The sequence below is a fragment of the Thermobia domestica genome, chromosome 7, assembly GCF_964235325.1.
Source record: "Thermobia domestica chromosome 7, izTheDome1.hap1.1, whole genome shotgun sequence".
Lineage (NCBI taxonomy): Eukaryota > Metazoa > Arthropoda > Insecta > Zygentoma > Lepismatidae > Thermobia > Thermobia domestica.
The window spans coordinates 254557764-254582914 of NC_137460.1; the positions used below are offsets into that span (position 1 = coordinate 254557764).

The following is a 25151-nucleotide window of genomic DNA, read 5'->3' on the forward strand; positions in this document are numbered from 1 at the left end:
GTGTAAATAAGACCTACCTTGTTTTAAAAAAGTATCATATGAAGTTTTAGATCCTCACATATTCCTAGTTATAATAGGACAGATCACTATTCCCCTCACCTCCACCATTGTTTCAAATGTTTAGAAATACACTCACACACACATGGAAATATGTACACCCGTAATAATAGTTTCATCCTTTGAGCTTTAATGTTACGCCTCCCTATAGGGCGAGACGAGACGAAGCATACACGTAGTGTTCAAACAAATATATAGTTAAGGATAAAACAATTCATGAACAAATAAACATTCACAACATTCAGGGCTGGTGAGGGGGCCCCGCTGATTTAGGGGTAGTTTCCCCCGGTTTAAAAAAACATAATGGCTCAGTGGTAGAGTACATATCTCTGATGCTTGGTAGTTCATAGTTCGTTTCTACCCTGCTTTAATTACTTTCATAATAAAGACAATCTGTCTCAATTTCCAACGGGTTCCCGCTTCAATCCTTGTGCAAATAAGTTTGTGGTGGACAAACACAGTATATATAAATTTCCTAGGGTCCCCTCCACTCTCAATACAAATATATCAAAGCATTAACAATAATAATATAAAACTTACTTGGATTCGATATTTTCTTTTGATGGACACACAAAGAAGCAGAAGAGAAACACAAGTTTTTTAGACTTCGCGAAAACCACTAGTTAATCACGTCGCAGCAGTGAACTTAGTTATAAAAAATGGATGTGCACTCGATTTATATATAAAATATTTATTAAGGATCTAGGGGGGATAAAAGAGAAATTAGGTAAATGACGCTTGGGTTCAATTCTCTCATTGTACAAAGAGAGAAATCAGATAATTCGTTTCCAGACATCTATTTGGATCTATAATAACCAGTTCAAAGAATACATTCAGAAGAAAGCAATTATCTTTCTTTTTCATAGTTCCACAGAAAGTTTCGCAAAATACTTATGGTGGGGGATGCTTCTTAAATATCAATTTCTTCAAAGTATTAACCATTTATTAGACATTTTTACAGTGTGCTTAGAAACTCTGGTCGCCAGATTTATTTGCTAAGCTCCAGCATGTCTAAATTCGTGGCGCGCATAGCTACCAACAGAAGAGAAGTTGACGGGGTTTAATAACACATGTCGCGTCACCAGACATTCAAGCTGATAACTACAAAAGGTAGGGAATATTGTTAAGGCAGGATGCGACCAGCAATTTTCAAAGTATCATAAATTTATTGATCCATACATTTCAATGAAAAAATGAAAACCGTTGTCAGTTTTATACTCTAGATTTATTTCCTTCATTTCGACGTATATCTCAATAAATGTTCTATTATTGCCGAAAAGAAAATCACGGGTCTGAATACACAAAGACCAATAAACCCATTCAACAAGGGGTAATGCTGTCCCACATAACGTTTATGAGCCAATTGGGCGCCTAAAGGCAGATGCAAAGAACTCATGTCCGCACCCTATTTCAGTTGTGTGCAGAGACAAAGCTAGTCACTCAGCGGGGTTGGGTGGGGAATGAAATAATGCTTCCATCCGAGTCGTTCACCTACAAATGTAGTTCGTCAGCCAGCAGGAAAAGAGGTTCACCTGTTCACTCATAACTAAAGAAACTGTGAGCATTAAGGGAAAAGTGATTGACAGGTGACCATCTCCCTTGGTTGGGGTGTGGCTAAACTATGCAAGCGCTACCAGGGATAGGGTGGCTGGTTTATCCATACAGAACGAGTTGAGAGACTGTGTTCCCAGTTCACAGAAAGCGAGGTTGGAAGACGGATGTATGTGTATCTGTTTCTCTAGCGGAGGACTCTGTCAGTTCAGAGAGCAAGACTGGAAGGAAGGCGCATCAAAACGAAGTTCGCTTTGCAAAGAAAAACCTAAAAATAAATAAATAAATAAATAAATAAATAAATAAATAAATATTCATTCCTGTCCTTCCCTTTCCTGCATATCTTATTTTCTTGATACATTTTAGCACACATATGCGTAGTTTTCATCTTTCAGAATTTTTTTCAAAGTTCACAACATTTTAACAGCCAAATTATTTGTAGAATCATTGCGTAGCTCTTCTTATAAGTTTTATTGGATTTTTTCTAAGTTAAGAACATTTAACATCGAGATTGTGTAACAAACCAAACGTGAAAGACAAGAAGCATTCTATTAAAAATCATTCCTGAACATAGGAAATTCATGAATAATGCGGGAGCTTGAAGGGTAATGTTTCAAAGGATAGTATAATCATATTAATTATTTTTAATTTAATCATACTTTTTAAATATTTTTGGAACAATTTTAGCGCGCTCAAACATTAGTATTTTCGAAACAAGTTTATCTTTATGATATTTCATTGAAAGCGATCCGTAAAAAAGGAGGCAAATAATTTTAATGGAAACAACTTAAGTTAAAAAGAATGACGTCATTTTGACGGATCGAATTAAATATTTTAGTAGGATCGTAATTAAATTAAGGGGGAAAATCTTGTGGGAGCTAGGGATCGTGTTTCAAGGCTTACAGTAGAGTTCTAAAGATCTGAAAAATATTTTAATTTTAATTTGAATATAATTTTTAAAATTTCGATTAAAGAATCGTGTAGGGTCATGTTTCAAACAGGAAAAGAGGTCATTCCATTTTCCAGGACCACCTCAACCCCTTCTGTTGCCCAGGTAATAAATCTTCCTCCGTCAGGGACCTACCCAGGGCCGGTGCGGTTGCACAGACAAACATTACACATAATACCAGTTTAATTAGACCTCCTGCTGGGCTATTCAAGTGTAGAAGTAGCTACTGGTCTACTAACCATCAAAGAAATCTTTCCATCTATTTAAGATGCTATCTGTATCAGTGAGAAGTTAACTGTCTTTAACCATGCAATAATCTTCAGAATGGACTACGTTCTTTTACACTTCGTTGGACACGTAAATAATTTAATAGTATTGAGGTGTAACGCTGAATGTGAAATTTAGAGAAATTATATATCATTTTGACAATTGAGGTAGTTGGTGTTGTCACAAAACTATTCTAAAAATAAGTGTGGTAATAAAATGACATACTTCGCTAATTAGTAATTCGGTATGATCATAAATTTTATTCCGTGTTTTTGGTGATAAATAACCTTGATCGGACTCGTACAATCAATAGAGTGCTTCCTTTGATTTTAGGCTGTCAGTATGGCTGGGAATATGACAGGACGTGGTTCAGCAGAACAGCACCCTCTGACCAAAATTGGGTTTGTGACAAAGACCTTTATGCGGTCTATACTCATTCATGGGGCAGAGCTGGAAACTTCATAGGGGCACTTCTATTTGGACACCTTGCAGACATGTAAGCATCCAATTCTCATTATATTATCTAAGTTATTTGATTCAATTTCTACTTGTGTTTCTCTTATGATCATGTTAAATTGTCTTAAATGTAAATTAGTTAAGGTATTACTATCAAAGAGTGGATCTGCTCAATGTAGTACTTTGAAGAAAGTAAGGAGTGCGGAAGATATAACGATGGTAACTTTAATGCCATCACTCATCTTTCATCCATGAGCTTGACTCATAAATAGCATTATATCAAATGAAATTATAGAACATAAATACTAGATACCCTTCTACAGTCAACATTGGAAATTAAGATCATGTATAGGGGAGAGGTGGATAAAATGATCTGTGCAGGTAAAATGATACCCTACCCCTACAGCGGGAACTGATGGCGCTGCCTGTCGTATCACGTGGTTGCTACGTCACACAAAATAAGCAGTCCTTGTGCATCAGTTCTCTTTGGATGAAAAACGTTTTGTTAGTCTTCCAGACGAAAAAATAACATTTTCATAACATTGTTTACAAGGTAAGTGCTACTTTTTGCTGTATTTATACTAGCGCATGAATTAGAATATAAATGAAACACTATTTGTTGAAAAGTCAGTGCTTAATTCTATAAATTTAGTAATGCAGGTGGAAGTCTTCTCCATGTTTTGTCACACAAGAACGTATTTAATGGAAGCCATATGAAAAATTAAACGATCCGGGGATTATTTTACCTTAAGATTATTCCACTTTCTTAGGGATCATTTTGCCGTTTTTGTTTATTTGACACAAGGCAGTCCAAATGAGTATGATAATGAAATCGTTCAGTATAGGCCTACTTTAAGTGATGTCCAACAAAACCCATGGAACCATTCTAGGCCTGCTGTTCTGGAATCTGCTGATCCAAAATTAAAGAAATGTAAAAAGAAGGCAATGATTTCTAAAACGAAGAAGTTGCAAGACGCAGGAAAGAAATATCAAGTATCCTCTGCTTTTGACGACGAATCCATGAGACTTACCGAGTGCATTTTTTGTCATGACTTATATTCAAAGTCTACTGTAGATGAGGGTTGGATAATGTGTCAGCAGTTCCAAGACTGGGCTCACGATCAATGTGCTGGTGTTGATGAAGATGAAGATTTCTTTGTGTGTGACATGTGTTCTGCCACTTAGGCCACAAGAAAGCTGATCCCTTAAAAAATCATAACAGAACTAAGTGTTCAAAACACGTTTCCATATTGAAGAACATATTAGCCTACTTTAACAAACTATAAATACTATTATTACTAACATACTTCAACACAGTACATTACTAGACTCTGTACTCCATTTTTTTTAATATAATCATTTTTGCTGTTCACAAGATTTTTTTATTATTTTCAATGGAGGGATCATTTTACTCGCCCCTAAGGCAAAATGATCCTTTCACAATAGGGTCAAATTTGTGTCAAAATAATATCGAAGATGTTTATTGACAATGTTCAAAATTGCACGTTAGAAACCTAAGATAACACCTTATCCTACCGACACAATAGATCATTAGAGCTAGGATCTGGAGCCAAACTTAACTTAAGGGGATCATTTTATCCACCTCTCTAGTAAATTTCTCATTCGACAACTGATGATAATTTTCGGAATAACTTACGTCTTTTTAATGTAATTGACGAAAAGTGCTTAAAAGAATTATCTCATCGCACATCTGTTCACGTCAGACTAAAGGGAAGCGGTAAATTGTTGTGGATGATTATTTTTTTAAATGATGCAATGGGAATACGAGAAGAAAGAGAATGCCTAGAAAACCCATAGATAAGATGTTGTGTACCACAAACTGGGTTTGAACCAGAAAGTTTATTCACTACTATTGAGTAACTATACGCCTCTTTCTTCTCGGAAAAAGTAGTAAGTATGATTTTACAGAAATTAAAGTATAATTATTTTATTACAAATACGAGAATGGATTGGAAAGTTCGTGGCCTCACTAGGAAAAAAGCAATTATTTTATGTTTGTATACATTAGCTACGTAGCTATATCCGTTGGTAGTCACTGTAAAACTTCAGTTCTATATTGTTCCAGGTGAGGAATTTATAAGACACTAAATCAGCGGAAATGACGGAAATTCTACACAATTCTGTAATGTTTGCGTGAGAAAATAAGAATTTAAAGACCTGAAATGCTGCGAAGAAAGGTGTTGTTTCACCAGGACAATGCGCATGTTCACACATCCCTTGTATCCATGCCAGAAACGTATTCCTGTAGATTCGATGTGTTGCCGCAACTGCCCTATTCGACTGATCTAGCCCATTCAAACTTTCACTTGTTTAGAAACCTGAAAAAGTTTTGGGAAAAGCTACGATTTTCTTCGGATGCAGAGGTGAAAAGTGCTGTACTGGGATATTTTGCAGGAATCGGAATCGGTTTTTAAAAGTGGTATAGAAGCGTTGCGTAAATGTATCTCGGTCAAGAGGAATTACGTGGAAAAATAAAACATAACATCTAAATATTTTCTAATTTTGTAGGTCAGGCTACGAACTTTCCAATCCACCCTTATATGTTACCTATATAAACATTGTTCCTATTAAAATCACTCTTTTAAACCTAATAAAATTTATGTTTAGTTCCTTCACAATGAGAACCACTATTTTTTTGCAGGTAAGGGCTTACAGGTGACATTATTCAAGAGTACATCAATGTTTTTCTCTCTCTCTCTTGTTAACAATACCAAGTGGGTAACCCTTTGAAAGGAGACTTGACTGTTCCATTGGCAAAATGGCGTCGGGATCAGAAGAACTGTCTCGAACTCCAGTTTAATACTTTTTTTGGTGCAAGTGTTGTTTTGTAGTTCTTTTATGTTTAATACAAATTTTAAAGAGTGTGGATATTCCTGTCATCACAATTTATACTATTCATGGTATTTTAGCTGTATACCAAACTGTTTAACACAGGCGATTTCAGACTATATGCCTGCGCTATTTTGATTTGCAACTTCGGTTGTGACCAGGGCAATTATAGTGAAAATCAATTTTGATTAATAGAATATTTTACTTTTAACAATTTATAGCGCAATAACCGACATAGCTAATGGCTGCGGCATTAATAATATAAAACCACAACTGTGGTTTTAAAACAAGAACAAGACTGTTTCATTGGCTGCAATGATCTTTTCACATATTTACTTCTAATAGGAAAAGTTAGTTTAGTTTGTAAATCCACAAAGTTTTCTAAATTGCTTGTTGGAATCTTTCTTTACCTGTTTCGCATTTTATTTCAGTGTGGGTCGGAAGCCAGTTTTAAATATTGCGATAGCAATACTGGTTATTGGAAGATTATGTACAGTGGCGTCTGCAAGTTACTTCCCAATATTTGCTTTTGCGAATGCAATAGGAAATGCTGCCAGTCTTGCAGCGTATCAGTGTCCAGTTACCATAGGTAAAATAAAGTTTTCAATATTATTAGGAAAATTACGAAGCAAATCATGTGATTATCATTCGTACTTCATTTTAAAAACTTAATTGGGATTGAGTATAGCCCGCTTCCCCCAGTGATTTTAACGAATCATAGTGATTCTAGCGATTCATACTAGTTCATAATGAATCGGAATCGCATGTTATAAAGATTTAAGATGTAAATCTTGTGCTAAGGAAGCTTTAGTATAAGCAGTAGTAGTAGTAGTAGCGGTAGTAGTATTAGTAGTAGTAGTAATAGTAGTAGTAGTAGCAGCAGTAGTAGTAGTAGTAGTAGTTAGTAGCAATAGTAGTAGTAGTAGTGGTAGTTAATAGCAATAGTAGTAGTAGGAACGGGTTAGAAGCCCCGCAGGAGTTGGTTGGGTTCTGTTCTCGATATAAGAAGTAGTAGTAGCAGTAGTAGTAGTAGTAGTAGTAGTAGTAGTAGTAATAGTAGTAGTAGTAGTAGCAGTAGCACTAGTAGTAGTAGTGACTCTTCCAGTTCCGGTGACAAAGAACTGGGGGGAGCGGGCTATACACAAGCCCTTATTTGCTTTGGTAAATGAAAGTATCCGTGCTATCCTAGTTTAGGTAAACATAGATTTGTAAAATTTATTTAGAAAAATATTTAATTCATTTTCACAAGAGGAATGCATAAGAAATCAAAATACCTGAGAATCTTACCTCTGACATGTATAATAATGTTCCAAAACGTAATCCAAACGGTATATTTGAAACCATGAGATGCGGCAGAAGGAAGCCATGATAAACTCAAGTGCTATGTGAAGGTAATGTTCCACTAAGGCAAATTCTTAAATATATTTTTATATGCGACAGCAGGTCTTAAAAATATACAGAAAAAATATGTAAAGTTTTTATAGCGAAATCATCGTTTAGTCGTAATAGTGAATTTTCTTATGAAAGAAGGGAATATATCATTAATTGCACTATGCTTATCTAAAATAACATAGCACTGTATTCTTGTAGACATTAACTGTAAAAGTCGCTACAATTTTCATTACTTAAATTTTCTTAATAAATATACTCCATAGTTCTGGATAATCACAATAACATTTTAAAACACATTTTTTTGACCAGAACAAAATGAATTATTTAATAACTATACGATTTTTGTTACAGTTTCAAGGACCTAAGGTCCTCTTCATCAGACATTGAGAAAAGACAGATGACAGCAAATCTTATATCTTCCTCAGCCGTTAGTTAGTTAGGAAAATGCTAACTAACGGCTGAGGAAGATATAAGATTTGCTGTCATCTGTCTTTTCTCAATGTCTGATGAAGAGGATGTTAGGTCCTTAAAACAGTAACAAAAATCCTATAGAAAGTTATTAAATAATTCTAGTTCTAGTCAGAAAAATGTGTTTTAAAATGTTAAATTTTCTTAAATAGAAAAAGAAATATATTAACTAATGTGAATTAAATTTCGATAGTACATGTTATATATCTTCCGTGTACGGTCAATTTTTTTTTTTAAATAAATGCTTTTTCAGATGAGCTACAACGAACTTCAAAATATGTCGATATAACCTGATAAAACCAACAAAATTATTATAAAATATGTCTTAAAGAACATTGGTCATTGCACTCAGATATACGCTTATAATATTAAAAGGAATATGTTGTTTTCCTGATCAATACTGTATCACAAAGTCAGTGCCTCATTTAGGAGCTGGGTGCCCCTAGGCACTTTTGCAGTCGGAATCACCAATAATTACTTGTTTCTCCGGCCCTTCATCACTAACTTACATGTTTCTTGTTCTATAGTAGCCGCGACGACTCGTGAAGCCTGGGCTCTACACGAATCATAGAACTGCTTTCTCTCACGTGTCATGAATCGGAAGAATTCGGTATACTTCGTGACCTGCCTTCCGAACGCACGCTTGAGAAAAAGTGAAACCATAAGAGTGCACCAACAACATTGCTAAACTTAGAGGACAAGGCAAACAAGCGGGAAAAACAGCACTTAAAAACTATAAAATGATCAGTAACAATTATTCGAATTAAGCTGTAACAATAATAATAGCAAAAAATATATAATAATAGCAAAAATAACAACAAAATGAAACTTCACGGCAATCCGACAACACTGCACCCTCAGGAGATCCTCTCCGTGCAGCACGAGAGGCGACAGTGACAAAATTTCAGGGGTGGGGTTGACGATTGGGACACACCCTCGCGTTCTATTGGGTGGTAAAGCTTCTACGTCAAGCTTCACGAGTCCTTGCGACTACTATAGTATTTATTGCTGCACGGAATCGAACTGAACGAAACTTCTACCAAATGTAAAATTCCTCTATTAGATCTTGACTTTTTAACTTTTTCACACAAAAAAAATTTAAAATATCATTTAATTTTTAAACCATGCGTCCTTCAAAAATTTTGCGCTTTAGGCACGGGCCTACTTTGACTAAATGCGGCACTGCACAAAGTGCAAGCGACTTAAGTCCTTTTGACCGTGCGCAAAGTATGTTGGATTATGGATGTTGGTTATTAAATTAATTAGGTAGAACGTTATTTTTTTAATTTCATTTAAATAAATCGTAACAGATTGATAACAGCACAGCACATGAAAAATAGAAAGTTTGCTGACCATATCTATCACTTTAAGAACGAGTAATGTCTGGGGAACTTATTTACATAAGAGACAAATCTAAAACTATAGTAATGAAATGCAAATAACATAAAAACTTTCCATATAAGTGAAAAATTATGCATGAACACATTATACATATGCGAGTACAGTATATTCACTTGAATATAGTATTTTAAAATGAAAAGAATTAAGATTGATGAATGCTTGCAAATACACTTTCACATGCAAATACACAAACAAATGGAGTTTGGATGCAAATACACTTTCTTTAAATGAATTGAAAATATCATCTTCATTCTCTATGAACTAGAAAGATAATTTGGAAACGGTACTGTGATTAGAACTTAAGCCAAGACAGAAGATTTCTCTAGTATTACATGAGCACACGTCAAAAATTACCATAATTGTGTGCACTGCCTTCTTCCTTCTGTTCTACTGTTGTGGTAATGCGATAAGAAGTTGATCTTTATTGTCCAGTTTTTCTTTCTTCTATCTTAAAGAGAACACGGCCGCCAAGCTGGCATCTTTACTAAGAAACAAGAGAGGATCATGCAACAACAATACAGACTTCACCGTTTGTAGCGAATTGCCGACTACGGATTACTGTAGACAAGTAATTATTGTATCTTGCACTCTTAACTGTAAGCTCTCCTGGGCAGGTAATTTTGCATGTAAGAGTTCCAAAATAGGGTTAGCAACACTTTTCTCGAGTTCACAATTTTCACTTTCGTTGGTTACTTTCAGTCCATATCTTGCCTTTTGCATTATGATGGAAACATGATTCCTGCCCTGTTGACTATTCTCAAATATTTGTCGTTGGGGGCCGCGGTGGCTCAGTGGTACAGCGTTCACCTCTGGTGCATGGGGTCCCGGGTTCAAACTCTGCTCCCGCCAAGTGAACTTTGTGGTGGACAAACACCGTGTGCGTGGGTTTTCTCGGGGTTTTGCCGTTTCCTCCCACTTTCTTCATTCCACGATTTCATTCATTTCTCATAATTACCGTCTCTTTTAGCCTAACCGGCATAATCGTGAAACGTAAAACTCAAAGATTTCATTTCATTTTCAAATATTTGTCGCCTTTTTTGTTGAGGTTCAGTAAGCACAGATTTATGAAGGTGTGCTCCTTCTTCGTGCTTTACGCTTCATCTACCACGTTTAAAGTTCTCCATACACTCAAACACACTTCTACGTGGCGGAGTACTGTCCTCGTATTGTATTTTATTAAAAGTCTTCGATGAATTTAAGTCTTTGGGACATCTTCACACTAGAGAAATCAGACCACTGTCCTGTGTACTTCCTTGGTGCATACTACCAGTACGACGGATATGCTCTCTGCAACATAAGAAAGAAAATGGAGAAAAATCAAACTCTCAAAGCATTACTACAGCAGTATAAACTTATAACAGAAAATGGTATTGGTCTAAAAGAGAGTTAAGCGAAAGTGTGGATAATTTTTATCTTTACCTAGTTCAAAGATAAGTATTACCTAAATTTGTTACGCTTGGATATATAGCTAGCTATTCCGTTGTTTTCAAGAAATATTCATGACCCACATAATTGGAAAATATATTAAATTTTGTTTCACCTACTTTTACCAAAAGTAGATAACTTTTTAATTATAGCAAAAAGGGTATGGGGTTTTACTTTTCTTGCACACGCAATATAATAACATTAGTACAGGTTTTAAAGTTCATATACAGTCTAAGAGCTTATGACAGATATTAATTTCTTAATGATTAGTAAATGTGACTGAATTTAGTTATTGAAGACAAACTACTAAATAAATTAAGTATCGAGAAACCCCACGATCAGATTGCTTTCAAATTGACCCCGTAACTAAAGAGTGTCTCAAAAAGAACGCCGGATTTGAAAAGCCCGTTACTTTTATTTATTGTTGTTGTATTAGTGATTATTGAGGTTGTGTTATGATGCTGTGCTTTTGTTTTCCAGGGAACAGCGAGTATTGATTGTTAAAACTCACTACAAGAATGGTGAAAGTTTCACGGAAACTGTTTGGAAACTCAGTGCAATTCTTGGACGCAACAATGCACCAAATGAATCTACTGTTCGCAGGTTGATCAAGAAATTTGAACAAACCGATTCAACAGTAGGCATCAAAAGCCCTGGACGCCCTCGAAGTGGCCAGAGTGAGGCAAATGTTATTGCTTGGTGTGATTCTGTTACTGTGAGTCCGGGAAAATCGTGTCGCCGTCGTGCTCAGAAAGTTCGCATGTGTCCAGCAACAATGCTCAGAATCTTAAAAGATTTGCACGTACAGTCGTACAGAGTACAGTTAACACAGGGACTTAAACCAGCGGATCATGGAAACAACGACAGTTTGTGCAATGGATCCTAAGAAGGAACGAGAGAGCCATGGTTTCTCAAAGAGCATCATTTTCTCAGATGAAGCTCACTTCCATTGAAATGGCTTTGTGAACAAGCATAATTGCCGAATATGGGGATCAGAGAGCCCAAAAATTCACGAAAAAGACATGATCCTCAACGAGTTATGGTTTAATGTGGGATTTGGAGTGGGGTTTAATCGGTCCTTACTTTCTTGAAGATGAGCAAGGAAGGGCTGTAACAGTGAATGGAGTTCGTTATCTGCGATGCTTACTGCTTTACTTTGATCTGGTTTGGATCAAACGAACATTGACAATTTATGGTTCCAACAAGACGGCGCAACTTGCCACACTTCAGGGGACACATTCGCTCTGCTGTGTGAAAAGTTCCCTGACAGACTAATGTCGTTGGGAGGAAACCAAACCTATAGTCTGGTGGCAGAGCAAGAGAACCTTGCATTTTGGGGTGACCAAGGTTTTTTGATGTTTTCTTATAGATTTTGATGTGCTGAATCCAAAACTGCCGGGTGCAACTCTGGCACCCTTGAGCATTTCCCACAAAACTCACTAACGATTTCCCCTTCCCCCTTTTTTATTAAAAAATCGTTGACTTCGGGGACATTAACTGTAACTTATACACTAATTAACGTAGAATAACGGTTCAGACCTTGTTATGCTTCTATTGGAACAGTCTTTCCAACTATGTTAATCACTTGGGCTGCGACGAACAGGAAAGGGAAATAAAATGGGAAATTCTGGAAAATTCCCTCCCAAAGCATCTTTCTGCTCTTAATATCCAAGAGCCGTACCTCGAATCTCCATCCGGAAAGAAAATATTTTTATATTTTCATGAACTTTCGACACTAGCAAACAATATTAGGAAGGATACCGGCCTGGCACCCTTGAACATTTCCCACAAAACTCACAATTTCCCATCATATGTATTTTACCAAACAATTATTGATTTCTGGGAAATTATCTGTAACTTCTACAGTAATAAACGTAGAATAACGATTCAGACCTTGTTATGCTTCTATTGGAACATTCTTTCCAACAATGTTAATCACTTGGGCTGCGACGAACAGGAAAGGGAAATAAAATGGGAAATTCTGGAAAATTCCTCCCAAAGCATCTTTCAGCTCTTAAAGTACAAAAGGGATGGGGTCTATCTCCTTCCGATAGAAATATTTTTATATTTTCATGAACTTTCTACACTAGTAAACAATGAGAAAGGTTGCCACCTTGACCATTTCCCACTAAACTCATGATTTCCCATCATCTATATTAAATATAGTTCATTGCGGGAAATGTACTTTGAACTTCTATACAAATTAACAAAGAATAATGTTTCATCCCTTTCTGCTTCTGTTCGAATAATCTTTCCAACGATATCAGTCCTTAGGGCAACATTTGCAATTTCGAGACATTTTTATTAAGCAGGAATGTAATGTATTTAGACTGTTCCAAAATTTTCTATTATCAGTAAAGTGTATTAATAAATCGAACGTTTTAAAAAAAATATTCTTATAACTTTCTTCGATTTTTATGATTTTGATTAAAATGTAGCACGTGTAATTCGAGAGGTTTCGCACACTTAGGAAATGAATGTTCTAGTGGTATTCTAAAAGCCACATTTATTTGTAAAAAATGGTTATTCAAGATAAACTTACATAATGACTTAAGTATGTCATGTTTATTTGTAATATTATTCCTCACAACTTTCTTCACTCTCGTCAGTGTCGTTATGTGAGTACGTGTTTAGTTTGTTGTAGCATCTACCATCAAAGCATTTACAGAACATTGTACAAGGTAGTTTACCTACACAACTACATCTTCTTGTTGAACAAGGTTTTTCACACAACAAACACATTTGATGAGGTGAAGTACATCTGCAGGAGCTGGCTCAACATTTGGAGGAAGCATAACTGGCCTTAACGATTTGGTTGTTTCATCACGTGTCCATCCATAACAAGTTGGACCAACATTTGGTTGGTCTGCCCTGTCTGCACTCAGCCAAATTAGCATTTGTAGATGTGCGCGCTTTACATGTAGTTTAAAAGCTTCCGACGTCGGTGGAAGAGAGCAAAGTAGTGGGGCTCTTGTGTGAGCAGATGCAGTTTTTTTCTTCCAAACGTTAATACGAACTTCTATCATAGACTTCACAATTGCTACACCACCAGCTACAAAGTCAGTTGCTTCTTGTTCTATATCGCTGGTTATCTCTTCCTGAGACCCCAATTTTTTCAGGATAACTCCTTTTAACACTTGTTTAATGGCTGTTGATTTTCTTGTATTATAGCCACCATATTCAGGAGTGACTTCAGGACTCCTAATGATCGACTTTAAAAATTCGAAATCTATTCTCTGTGCTCTGTACACTGAATAAACTTAAGATGCAAGGAATGCTAGAGTTGGCACTTCTTTTACTGAGAAATGTTGGGGCATTGGTGGCTTTTTTGGCCCTGTGTACCGGTGTACAAGCACTCCACTAGTCACACGTTCCTTCATTTCTTCCTTTGTAATGCGACAAATTTTGTTACTGTTGCAACTCCCTGACTACTCCACTTGAGTTATCAGCAGAGCCATACTGTGAGTTTGACGTAGGCTATTTTGAGATCAAATAGACGTGTCGAAGTTGTCACCAACAGCTTGCACAAATCCGTCTGTTGAGGGATTAAGTCCCTGCAAAGTTGGTGCTTTGCTGGCTTCTGCTGCAGCTGACGCTTTAAATCTTATTGTCTCACTGTAACTACAAGTGATTCCAAACTTATAGAATTCGTCAGTGAGACGTTTGCTGTTCAGAAGCACAGTAAGAGCAATCTGGAGAGTAGTTGGCTGCTTTGTCAATGCTGCAATTACGATATTGCAGGTAGTTTCCAATGAGTATTGCAGTTAGCTCAGTAATTCCAAACATTTCTAATAGGGAAAGTAAAGTTTCACTAACATTATTTTTAATATTGTCTTCAGAGAGGGTAGTTTCGTAACTTTTCAATCTATCATCAGGCTTCTCCACTTCATTCATTATCTTTGTACTTAGTTCTTTTATTGTTTCTCCTCATCGTCGTCATCTTTGGTAATATTCATGGCAAGAGCAGTTTGATTTTTAAAGGCAAGAATGCTGGATACACCAGGAGAGGACAATACCAAAAGGTCTTTACCTATTCTTTCCTGAACATCTCTTATAATTGCAAGACGATCAGTTCTAGATCCACCGTTTTGTTAATAAAGATGGTAAACTTCGATGGAGTTCCAAATACGAGAGGTGTCCTCTTTTAAAGATGTCATGACTGCGTTGATTCCATCTCCGTCACTTCCTTTATTTATGCTGCGTTTCAGTGAACAAATTTTAGCTGACTTACTGTGCAAGAATTGATTGTAACAGTCTTTGTGGTAACGAGCGTCTACCGCATGTAGATCTCCAACAGCTCCATTTACAAGCACTCGGACAGCTTCGGATAATTCGTCATTTCTAACATCACATATTTTGAGGATAGCTTCTTGTATAGTTGGTTGCCCTGGACGATCGACCATTCTCAGAAGGTGATATCTGCGCCATCAACTTGGATTTTTTGGATCAGGATCGGAACAGATCTCTCCACAGAATAGACAGTCAGTACGAAAATTGAAAGTTTTTGCGTCTGATCTTCTAATCCGTTTCACCTGTGGTTCAGAGGAGGTTAAAGTTGACTGCTCTTTGGCTCTCTTGATATTCCACTACGAAGTATATGTTGATACGCAGTCCTTATGAAAGTATACTGGTACATTTTCCTCAAGAGAAATAAACCGTCCGTCACGTCTAAGACTACTTGCCTTGCCAACGTAATTGATCGAACTCGAGCTGGTCCTCCAGCTATAAGCCGCTCTTGTGTTTTCTGACATGTGAAAATGCACTTCTTTTCATCCGGCACGATTTTAAAAAGTGCACTATGAAACACCACTTTGAAAAGTGTTAACACACATAAAACAGTAACCGTTTATTCACTTGGCACTAGTCAGTTGTAAACTCACCCACATGTTCACTAAAAACTGTTATGTCTATGTGATAACTGCTACCTGAAGATATATAAAAAGGTTGAATTAATACATGGAGGAACGTTAGAATTAATAACGATGAAAAGATAAAAAAAATTAAACATTAAAAACCATAAACTTTTAGCAAGAAATCGTAAGCTGAACTTAAAAGCAACAATACAAGTACTAAATATATCCTACTGCCCAAATTATATGAGGAAGATAAGTGTACCATATATTGTGCTACTTATAAATTCTATAAATGTAAATTCCTTTTAAATTTTAATTATCGCACGGTTACAGTTCACGTGTGTACGGTTATTTTCAAATGTAGAAAGTTCATGGAAATATAAAAATATTTCTTTCGGAAGGAGATACACCCCATCCCTTTTGTACTTTAAGAGCTGTAAGATGCTTTGAAAGAGAATTTTCCGAAATTTTCCAATTTATTTTAGTTTCCTGTTCATTACCGCCCCAAGTAATTAACATTATTGGAAAGACTGTTCCAATAGAAGCATAACAAGGTCTGAACCGTTATTCTATGTTAATTAATGTAGAAGTTACAGATAATTTCCCAAAAGTCAATAATTTTTTGGTAAAATACAAATGATGGGAAATTGTGAGTTTTGTGGGAAATGTTCAAGGGTGCCAGGGCAGTATCCGTCCTAATATTGTTTACTAGTGTCGAAAGTTCATGAAAATATAAAAATATTTTCCTTCCGGATGGAGATTCGAGGTACGGCTCTTGAATATTAAGAGCAGAAAGATGCTTTGGGAGGGAATTTTCCAGAATTTCCCATTTTATTTCTCTTTCCTGTTCGTCGCAGCCCCAAGTGATTAACATAGTCGGAAAGACAGTTTCATTAGAAGCATAACAAGGTCTGAACCGTTATTCTATGTTAATTAATGTAGAAGTTACAGATAATTTCCCAAAAGTCAATAATTTTTTGGTAAAATACAAATGATGGGAAATTGTGAGTTTTGTGGGAAATGTTCAAGGGTGCCAGGGCAGTATCCGTCCTAATATTGTTTACTAGTGTCGAAAGTTCATGAAAATATAAAAATATTTTCTTTCCGGATGGAGATTCGAGGTACGGCTCTTGAATATTAAGAGCAGAAAGATGCTTTGGGAGGGAATTTTCCAGAATTTCCCATTTTATTTCTCTTTCCTGTTCGTCGCAGCCCCAAGTGATTAACATAGTTGTAAAGACAGTTTCATTAGAAGCATAACAAGGTCTGAACCGTTATTGTACGTTTAATACTGTAGAAGTTACATATAATTTCCGAAAAGTCAATAATTTTTTGGTAAAATACAAATGATGGGAAATTGTGAGTTTTGTGGGAAATGTTCAAGGGTGCCAGGGCAGTATCCGTCCTAATATTGTTTACTAGTGTCGAAAGTTCGTGAAAATATAAAAATATTTTCTTTCCGGATGGAGATTCAAGGTACGGCTCTTGAATATTAAGAGCAGAAAGATGCTTTGGGAGGGAATTTTCCAGAATTTCCCATTTTATTTCCCTTTCCTGTTCGTCGCAGCCCCCAGTGATTAACATAGTTGGAAAGACAGTTTCAATAGAAGCAGAACAAGGTTTGAATTTTTATTCTACGTTAACTACTGTAGAAGTTACAGATAATTTTCCCGAAGTCAACGATTTGTTTAATAAAAAGGGGGAGGGGAAATCGTTAGTGAGTTTTGTGGGAAATGCTCAAGGGTGCCAGAGTTGCACCCGGCAGTTTTGGATTCAGCACATCAAAATCTATAAGAAAACATCAAACAACCTTGGTCACCCCAAAATGTAAGGTACTCTGCAAATCTTATGGACTGGCTGCCAGACTACTACCCACCTCGATCTTTTGACCTGACACCTTGTAACTCTTTCATATGGGGGTCACGAGTTTACTGGAACAAACCCCATAATCTATTGGAACTTAAAACAAGAAATTCGACGTGTCCTCGACGAAGTTGGGGAAATGTGTGAGCGGATGTTGGTTAGAAATGAATTCGCTATTTAGTAACTTGAAATCCGGCATTCTTTGTGAAGCACCCTTTAATTGTTGCTCCTTGAATGAAGAAATGTTACCTGACAATAGTTTTATCAATGTTATTGAAGTTAGAACGAATATTTATGGAGATCAAGGTTCCTCATCAAACGCAAACCCGATCCCGATCAATAGATCTTGTCGCATCTGTAGGAAGCTGCTTGAGACCTTAGAGTATGTAATGCGTCAGCCAAGAGTATATCCCAAAGGTTAAGTTATAATTTTATCTAGGACGGCTTAAGCCAATAAGAGTGTATTCCAGCCATGGTACTCAAAACCCTTAGACTAGATACCCACTATCCTACCAAAATACGGACCTTAAAGCTCGACCCTAAACTTCCGAAATCATACACTTCTCTCAAATTTCAAGAATGCGTTGACCGGGACTAATTTTTTACTGAATGAGCGTCATGAAAGCGGGTGCTTCTACTCACAAATTTGATTCAGTGCCAAGAAATATAAATAATTAAATATGACCGCTTTTTTGATGTTTCAGGTCTGGAGATAACAGACACCAGACGCCGAGCGCTGTTTAATCTTTGGCAATGTCTTGGATGGACCATTGGCATGTGTCTACTTCCATTGATTGCGTGGTTGATTAGAGACTGGGTCATATTCCAAATTGTTACTACACTACCAATCCTGCTATTTTTCCTTTTCTATAGGTAAGTAATCGGATCATGAAGATGATGCTTTCTTACTAAGCCCGATAGGTGCAATTAAAATGATTAGTCAGGTTCATTTCAAAGCTTCAGCATTAACAAAGGCGACCGAAAAATATCGCTTGCTAATTACCCAGAATATGGATAGGAGAACAGTAGGAAGTGATTGGGCAGGGGGGGATAGAGGAATCGTCTACACAACGAGTAGCATACTTTACAAAATGTACATCATCGGCGTTCACAAACTGATTAGAACGAACCTTTCATTTTGCCACAGAAAAAGATAAGAATAAGAAAATGAAATCTTCAAGTTTAACGTCCCACAGTTATGCCGGTTAGGCTAAAGGAGACGGTGGTAATGAGAAATGAGTAAAATGGTGGAATGAAGAAAGTGGGAGGAAACGCGAGAAGCCCCAAGAAAACTTATGAGCACGGTGTTTGTCCACTACAAAGTCCACACGGCGTGAGCTGGGATCGAACCAGGGACCCCAAGACCAGGAGGTGAACGCACTACCACTGATCCACCGCGCCCCCCAAGATAAGAATAAGATTAGATGTTGATGAATCGTATAATAAACAATAGCATGTATTCAGTGACAGGTGACTGTAATCTGAGTCACAGCCTGTCTCATTGCAGAAAACAATTGTCAAGATTGCTATTTTAAAATACAAACTTTTGTTAAAATATCCTAATATTATAATGACTAAAATTACTAGTTACTGTAAATAATTAAATAATGACTTTTACGCACTTGATATTTTAAATACAAATCAAAATGTTGCTATAACTCAAAATAAACAAACTGATTTCAAAAGGTAATATAATATTTTAATTCAAACAATCAAAATAATCATACTGTATATTAAATAGCACCAGGAATATGAAATTAATATATGAAATATCACCAGGCTTGTGCAAAATTTATCATAACTCAGATAACAGAGAAATTGTGCTGAATTGCCACATATATTTTTGCTCTGTAGTAAATATGAATCGGAAGCGTTTAGACAATTGTTTCTACAAATTCAAAACATCACTATAAAATTCAGTGTATTTTAAAGAAACCAATTACAATCTTCCCTCATAGGGTTTATCCTGAATCTCCTGCTTGGTTGGCTAGCAGAGGCAGGGTAGACGACGCAATCAGACAACTGAAGCGAATAGCAGCTGTGAATGGAACAAGTCTGCCTTCCAACCACAGAGAAGTCGTTGAGAAGATGGGCCTCAGAAAGAAAAAGATGTACGGGATTTTTAGCCTATTCAAAACTAGAAATGTTGCCATCAGGACACTTATTCTCATAAGTATTTGGTAAGTATTGAGCAATATATACCCACCTTTCTGCATAATAATATAAGTGGTATTTGTCCACTTCTGTTTTCTAAGTTCTGCATAACTATTAATACATAGGCATTTGCAACATAGATACAAAAATTAGTGAAAGACAGTGACCCAACTTGGCAGTCACACAGACGTACTAGTTATAATCACTGGCCCTGAGTTTGTAGGTAGCAAGCCCTTTGTTGCACCCTGCTTAAAGAATAACTTTCGCTCTGTGATTGATAAAATATCAAGCCATTACACGTGTCCATAACTTCACTACCGATTCAACAGTTGAAGTAATTCTTCAGACCAAACAAATGGAAGTCATCAGGTAACTCTTAGAAAGATCAAAATGTTCCAGTATCACGTGCGGAACATCAGCTGTTTTATGCAGGACAGGTGTACGTTTTATTAAATGTAAGCAAGGTAACATTGACATATTCTCGAAGTATTGGGAACTGAAATATTCTCGAAGTTTTGGGAACATATAAAGAAAGCAGTATGAGTTTCAAAGACCTTGCGCTCCTTGGTTTAGGCCCTCGCCTGTTCATATCTCAAAATGCCTATTTTTGATGAATTCTTTCTAAAGAGAGTTTTGGTGGAATTTAAAATACATTGTACTGGATGAAATTCGAGTGACAGGATAAAAAGGAAATTGAAGGAAAAGAGAAAGGTCAGAATGGAACGTGTCATAACTTAAAGAAAGAAGAGTAAGGAAGAGTGGAGCAGTGGTCGCCATTTTGAAACTGAAAGCTGTAAAGGCAAGACTATCGAATTCCATGACTTATTAAATGTATCATTAAATAAAATTTATATATATTTTTTATAACTGCCATTTAATATTGAACTTCCGAAGATTCAACGGAATCTAAATTTATTGACCGCGCACAACGGCGATAACTCCCAGTTATGACGTCGTTCAGTTTTCTTTAAAGTAGGGGAAAATTAAGAGAGAAGGATGGGAAGTCAAGAAAGAGATAAAGAAAGAAGAGGAAGAAGGAGGATAGAAAGAAGGAAAGAGGGTTAGAATGACTTTATAAAGGAAATATGTCTCAGAAATAGTAAAAGGAAAGGGATATTCAATGGTCTATGGTAAAGACGGAATAATATAAAAGAATGAATGAATGAATGAATGAATAGGGGGTGTAATGGGGACGTCAGCATCAAGGCTATATGTCCCCGTCACGATTTACATGGTTGCTCTGGACTAAAACATGTAAAGAAAAAGGTTAAAATACTAGAGTGCAATAAACGAAAGTGCTGCTAAATAAAAACATAAAATGAAAAAGAAAATAAAAGAATAAATAGTCTAAAACAGATAACAAAAACAATATATAGAAAACAATAAAAGATAACAGAAATTAAAAGTTTAGCAGCAATAAAAATCGACAACACATTAAAAACGCTCAGAGAACGTGAGCAACCCCACAAGCTTTAACAAAGTCCAGTACCCGGCTAACTATATCATGTGAATCCCCCAAAGCGCGGGTAAGAACAGAAGGCAATCCGAAACGTTCTCTGAGAGCTGAGTATTCAGGACATTCAACAAGAATGTGCTGAATACTCAGCGGGACTATACACTCCTCACAGTACGGACGGTTCAATCTTTGCAACAAGTAGCCATGCGTCAGATGAGAGTGTCCGATACGCACACGCGCCAGGAGCACTTCATCTCGACGACGATGGCACGACGACGTACGCCATTCTCCTAGAAGTGGCTTCACTACATGTAACTTATTCTCAAGAGCCTGGTCCCAATCTGCTTGCCAGTGAGAGCGCAACAAAGAATAGAAATGACACTGAAGATCGGAGCAGGGAAGGCTATGCTCCAGTGCAACCCCGGCCAAGGCGGCGTTCTTGGCAGCTGTGTCAGCACGTTCGTTTCCCCGGATGCCGACATGACCCGGCACCCAGCAGACAACGACGACACAACCCTGTTGCTGCAATTCATGGCATCTCACAAGAATGTCCTGCACGACAGAGTGCATACTAAAGACATTCTGTAGACTCAAAATCACACTCTAAGAATCGGTGCAAATAAGCACACGACGGAGGGAAAGCGTGAGAGCGTGGTCTAAGGCAAGCTTAACTGCAGTCAATTCAGCAGTGAACACTGAACACAGGCGATGTAAAAGAAATTCGGAGCTGGCCCCGTCGGTGACAAAGGCACAGCCTACAGAATCCTCATTCTTAGAACCGTCCGTAAAGAACACACTAAAATCGGGGTACTGATCTAACAGTGCGGCAAACTCTTGCTGGTACACCTGGGGACTAGTTTGCTGTTTCGAATGCATAGAGAAACGTAAATCATGGCGAGGGAGACGAAGCAGCCATGGGGGAACAGCGCAGAAGTGAACCAATGAAAGAGAGGGCCACACGAAATCGTCGCCAAGGAAACTCTCACACGCACGGATGTACCATGGACGTGTAGAGCGAGGACGTGCAGCATAGCGCTCGTATATCCGACCACCACGGAGACATGGTCTACACGGGTGGTCTGGAACACAACGCACATGCGCAGAATAATTAAGAAGTAGTCTGCTGCGACGATATGATAACGAAGGTTCATTGGCCTCAGTATACAAGCTGGCGACGGGACTAGTTCGGTAGGCGCCAGTAGCAATACGAATACCCAGGTGATGCACTGTGTCAAGTGGTCGTAACAGAGAAGCACGAGCAGAACCATAGACAATACAGCCATAGTCTAACTTGGACCGAATTAGACTACGGTATAAACGAAGTAGAACAGTACGATCAGCACCCCACGTGCGGTGGGAAAGGACACGAAGGAGATTCAGAGCTCGAAGACAAGAATATTTAAGAGTCCGTACATGTGGTGCCCACGACAAGCGACGGTCAAACACCAGACCCAAGAAACGGACTGTATCAACGAATGACAAACGGGTGCTATCGAGGTACAAGTCCGGGTCAACAACGCACGTACGCTGCCGGCAGAAGTGAACACATTGGGATTTCTCGGTGGAAAAGCGAAATCCAGTCTCATTCGACCAGCGAACGAGACGATTGAGAGTCAGTTGAAGCTGTCGAGTAATGCCACGAAGGTGGCGGGAGCGACAGAAAATTACAAGATCGTCAACATAAAGCAGACCAGACACAGGAGCCTGGATCTGCGAAAAAACGCTGTTGACTGCGACAGCAAACAACGTGACACTAAGAACACTGCCTTGTGGAACACCATTTTCTTGTACAAAGCGCTCTGAGAGAGTAGAGCCCACACGCACTCTAAAGTGTCGCTCGTGAAGAAAATTCGAAATAAAGTGGGCCATATGCCCACGAAGACCCCAGTCGTATAATTGTTTTAGGATTCCGTAACGCCATGTGGTGTCATACGCCTTCTCTAAGTCGAAAAATATAGCAACAAGATGCTGGCCGTCGAGAAAGGCGTCTTGAATTTCACCCTCAAGATAAGCAAGATTGTCGGTAGTGGAGCGGAAACGACGAAATCCACTTTGAAATTTGCTCAAAAGGGAATGCGATTCCAAATACCACACCAGGCGCTTGTTGACCATTCGCTCCAGCAGCTTACAGACACAGCTCGTGAGAGCAATGGGTCTGTAGCTCGTGGGGCTAGTTGCGGCTTTCCCTGGCTTTAAGATGGGAAGAACCAGGGCCTCACACCAAGCAGGTGGAAAAAACTCCTCAACCCAGAGGCGATTATACAGCTGCAATAATGCAAGCTGAGAATCGCGGTAGAGGTTGCGCAACATATCATAGGAAACACGGTCAAGCCCGGGAGCAGTATTGGACGATTCGCGGAGAGCAGAATCGAACTCAACGAGCGTGAAAGGAGCGTTATAGTCCTCACTGTTGGCGGTACGGAAATTTAACGGGTTTCGCTCCAGCTGAGGACGTGAACGAGCAAAGGCTGGTGGGTAGTGATCTGACTCAGAGATAGTGGCAAAATGGTGGCCCAAGATATTGGCGATCTCTGAGGGATTGGTCTCTAGAACACCATTCACCGTTAAGGCTGGGACAACAAGTAAAGAAGCGGATCCGTTTAGGGAGCGAACCCGACGCCACACAGTTGACATAGGTGTGCGACGACTGATGGACGAAACGTAATTCTTCCAGCTTTGGCGCTTCGAGAGCTTGACCAGACGTCGAGCACGAGCACGTAGAATGCGGAATTGCTGAAGATTGTCTTCTGTGGGATGATGATTAAAAGTGGCAAGAGCGCGCCGACGAGCCTGGAGAGCCTCACGGAGTTCCGCAGACCACCATGGAACACGCCGGCGAGAAACGTCGCCACCGCATTCTGGAATGGAACCATGAGCAGCATCAATAACAGTCTGCTCAAAAGCCTCAGCCACAACAGCTACAGGGAGATCATCACGACAATGAAACTCACTGAGCTCACGGAATTTACGCCAGTCAGCACGCTTCAGATTGAAGCGGCGGGGAGGAAAAGAAGGAGTAACTGGGAGACCTTCAACAAACAACGGGAAGTGATCACTGCCACAAAGATCAGGATGCACTCTCCAGGTCAATGAGGTCAAGAGACCCGCACTGCACATGGAGAGGTCGATACAAGAATATGTGCCATGGGCAGTGGAGAAATGAGTAGGACTGCCATCGTTAAGGATAAGCAAGCCACTTTCCTCAAGAAATTTGGTGACCTCGCGGCCACGACCGTCAGTACGGACAGAACCCCACAGACGGTGATAGGCATTAAGGTCTCCTACAAGCAAGACTGGCGGCTCAAGTTGATGGAAGAGCTGAAGCAGATCGGCGGTTGTAAAGGCTTCTGAGTGAGGAACGTACAATGAGCATACTGTAAGCGGGCGAGAAAAGTGTACTCGCACCGCAACGGCTTGCAGTCGGGACACAATGTGAATTTGCTGAGAATACAAAGAATCGGAGGCACAGACTGCCACGCCGCCAGCAGCGTGGGCAGCGTCTGGCTTGTCACATCGATACATAGTATACCCAGAAAGAACAAATGACTGGGTACGCTTAAAATGGGTTTCCTGCAAGCAGAGAAGTACAGGCGAGTGGTCAGTTAGCAGTTGGATCAATTCCTCACGGTGACCACAGAAGCCATTGAGGTTCCACTGAAGAAGCGCCATACTGGGAAGGACTAACGTTTCAGGCGAACTTTCCCACGGGGTCCAATAACAGCCCACTCGGAATCCATAAGTTCGTCCTCCACCATGTCAGATTTCAGAGAAACGGCAGGAGGCTTACGAACTGGCGTAGATTTTGTTCTCTTGGGAGTGAGAACAGTCTCGTTCAGCCGGCGAATATGTTGGCTAAGTTTAAGTCCGCCTATATAAGGTGATCGGCGCTGGGCTGGAGTACGCCGAAGAGCACCACTAACAGAAACACGTGGGGTTCTGGGAAGCTCGCTTGTCGTTGCAACCGGGGTCTTCGGGGCACAACTATTCTGTGGGACCGAGTCTGTCTGGG

General features: G+C 38.6%; 1 protein-coding gene across 5 annotated transcripts in view; it reads left to right on the forward strand.

Moving 5' to 3' along the window:
- Nucleotides 1-25151, forward strand: part of LOC145690836 (carcinine transporter-like) — a 109323-nt gene that overhangs the window by 67533 nt on the left and 16639 nt on the right. For all 5 annotated transcript variants that reach the window (XM_081766174.1, XM_081766173.1, XM_081766175.1 and 2 more), the window contains exons 5-8: nt 3158-3320; nt 6562-6719; nt 18237-18405; nt 19491-19712. In XM_081766174.1, the coding sequence (XP_081622300.1) occupies nt 3158-3320; nt 6562-6719; nt 18237-18405; nt 19491-19712 (712 nt within the window). The remainder of the gene's footprint in view (nt 1-3157; nt 3321-6561; nt 6720-18236; nt 18406-19490; nt 19713-25151) is intronic.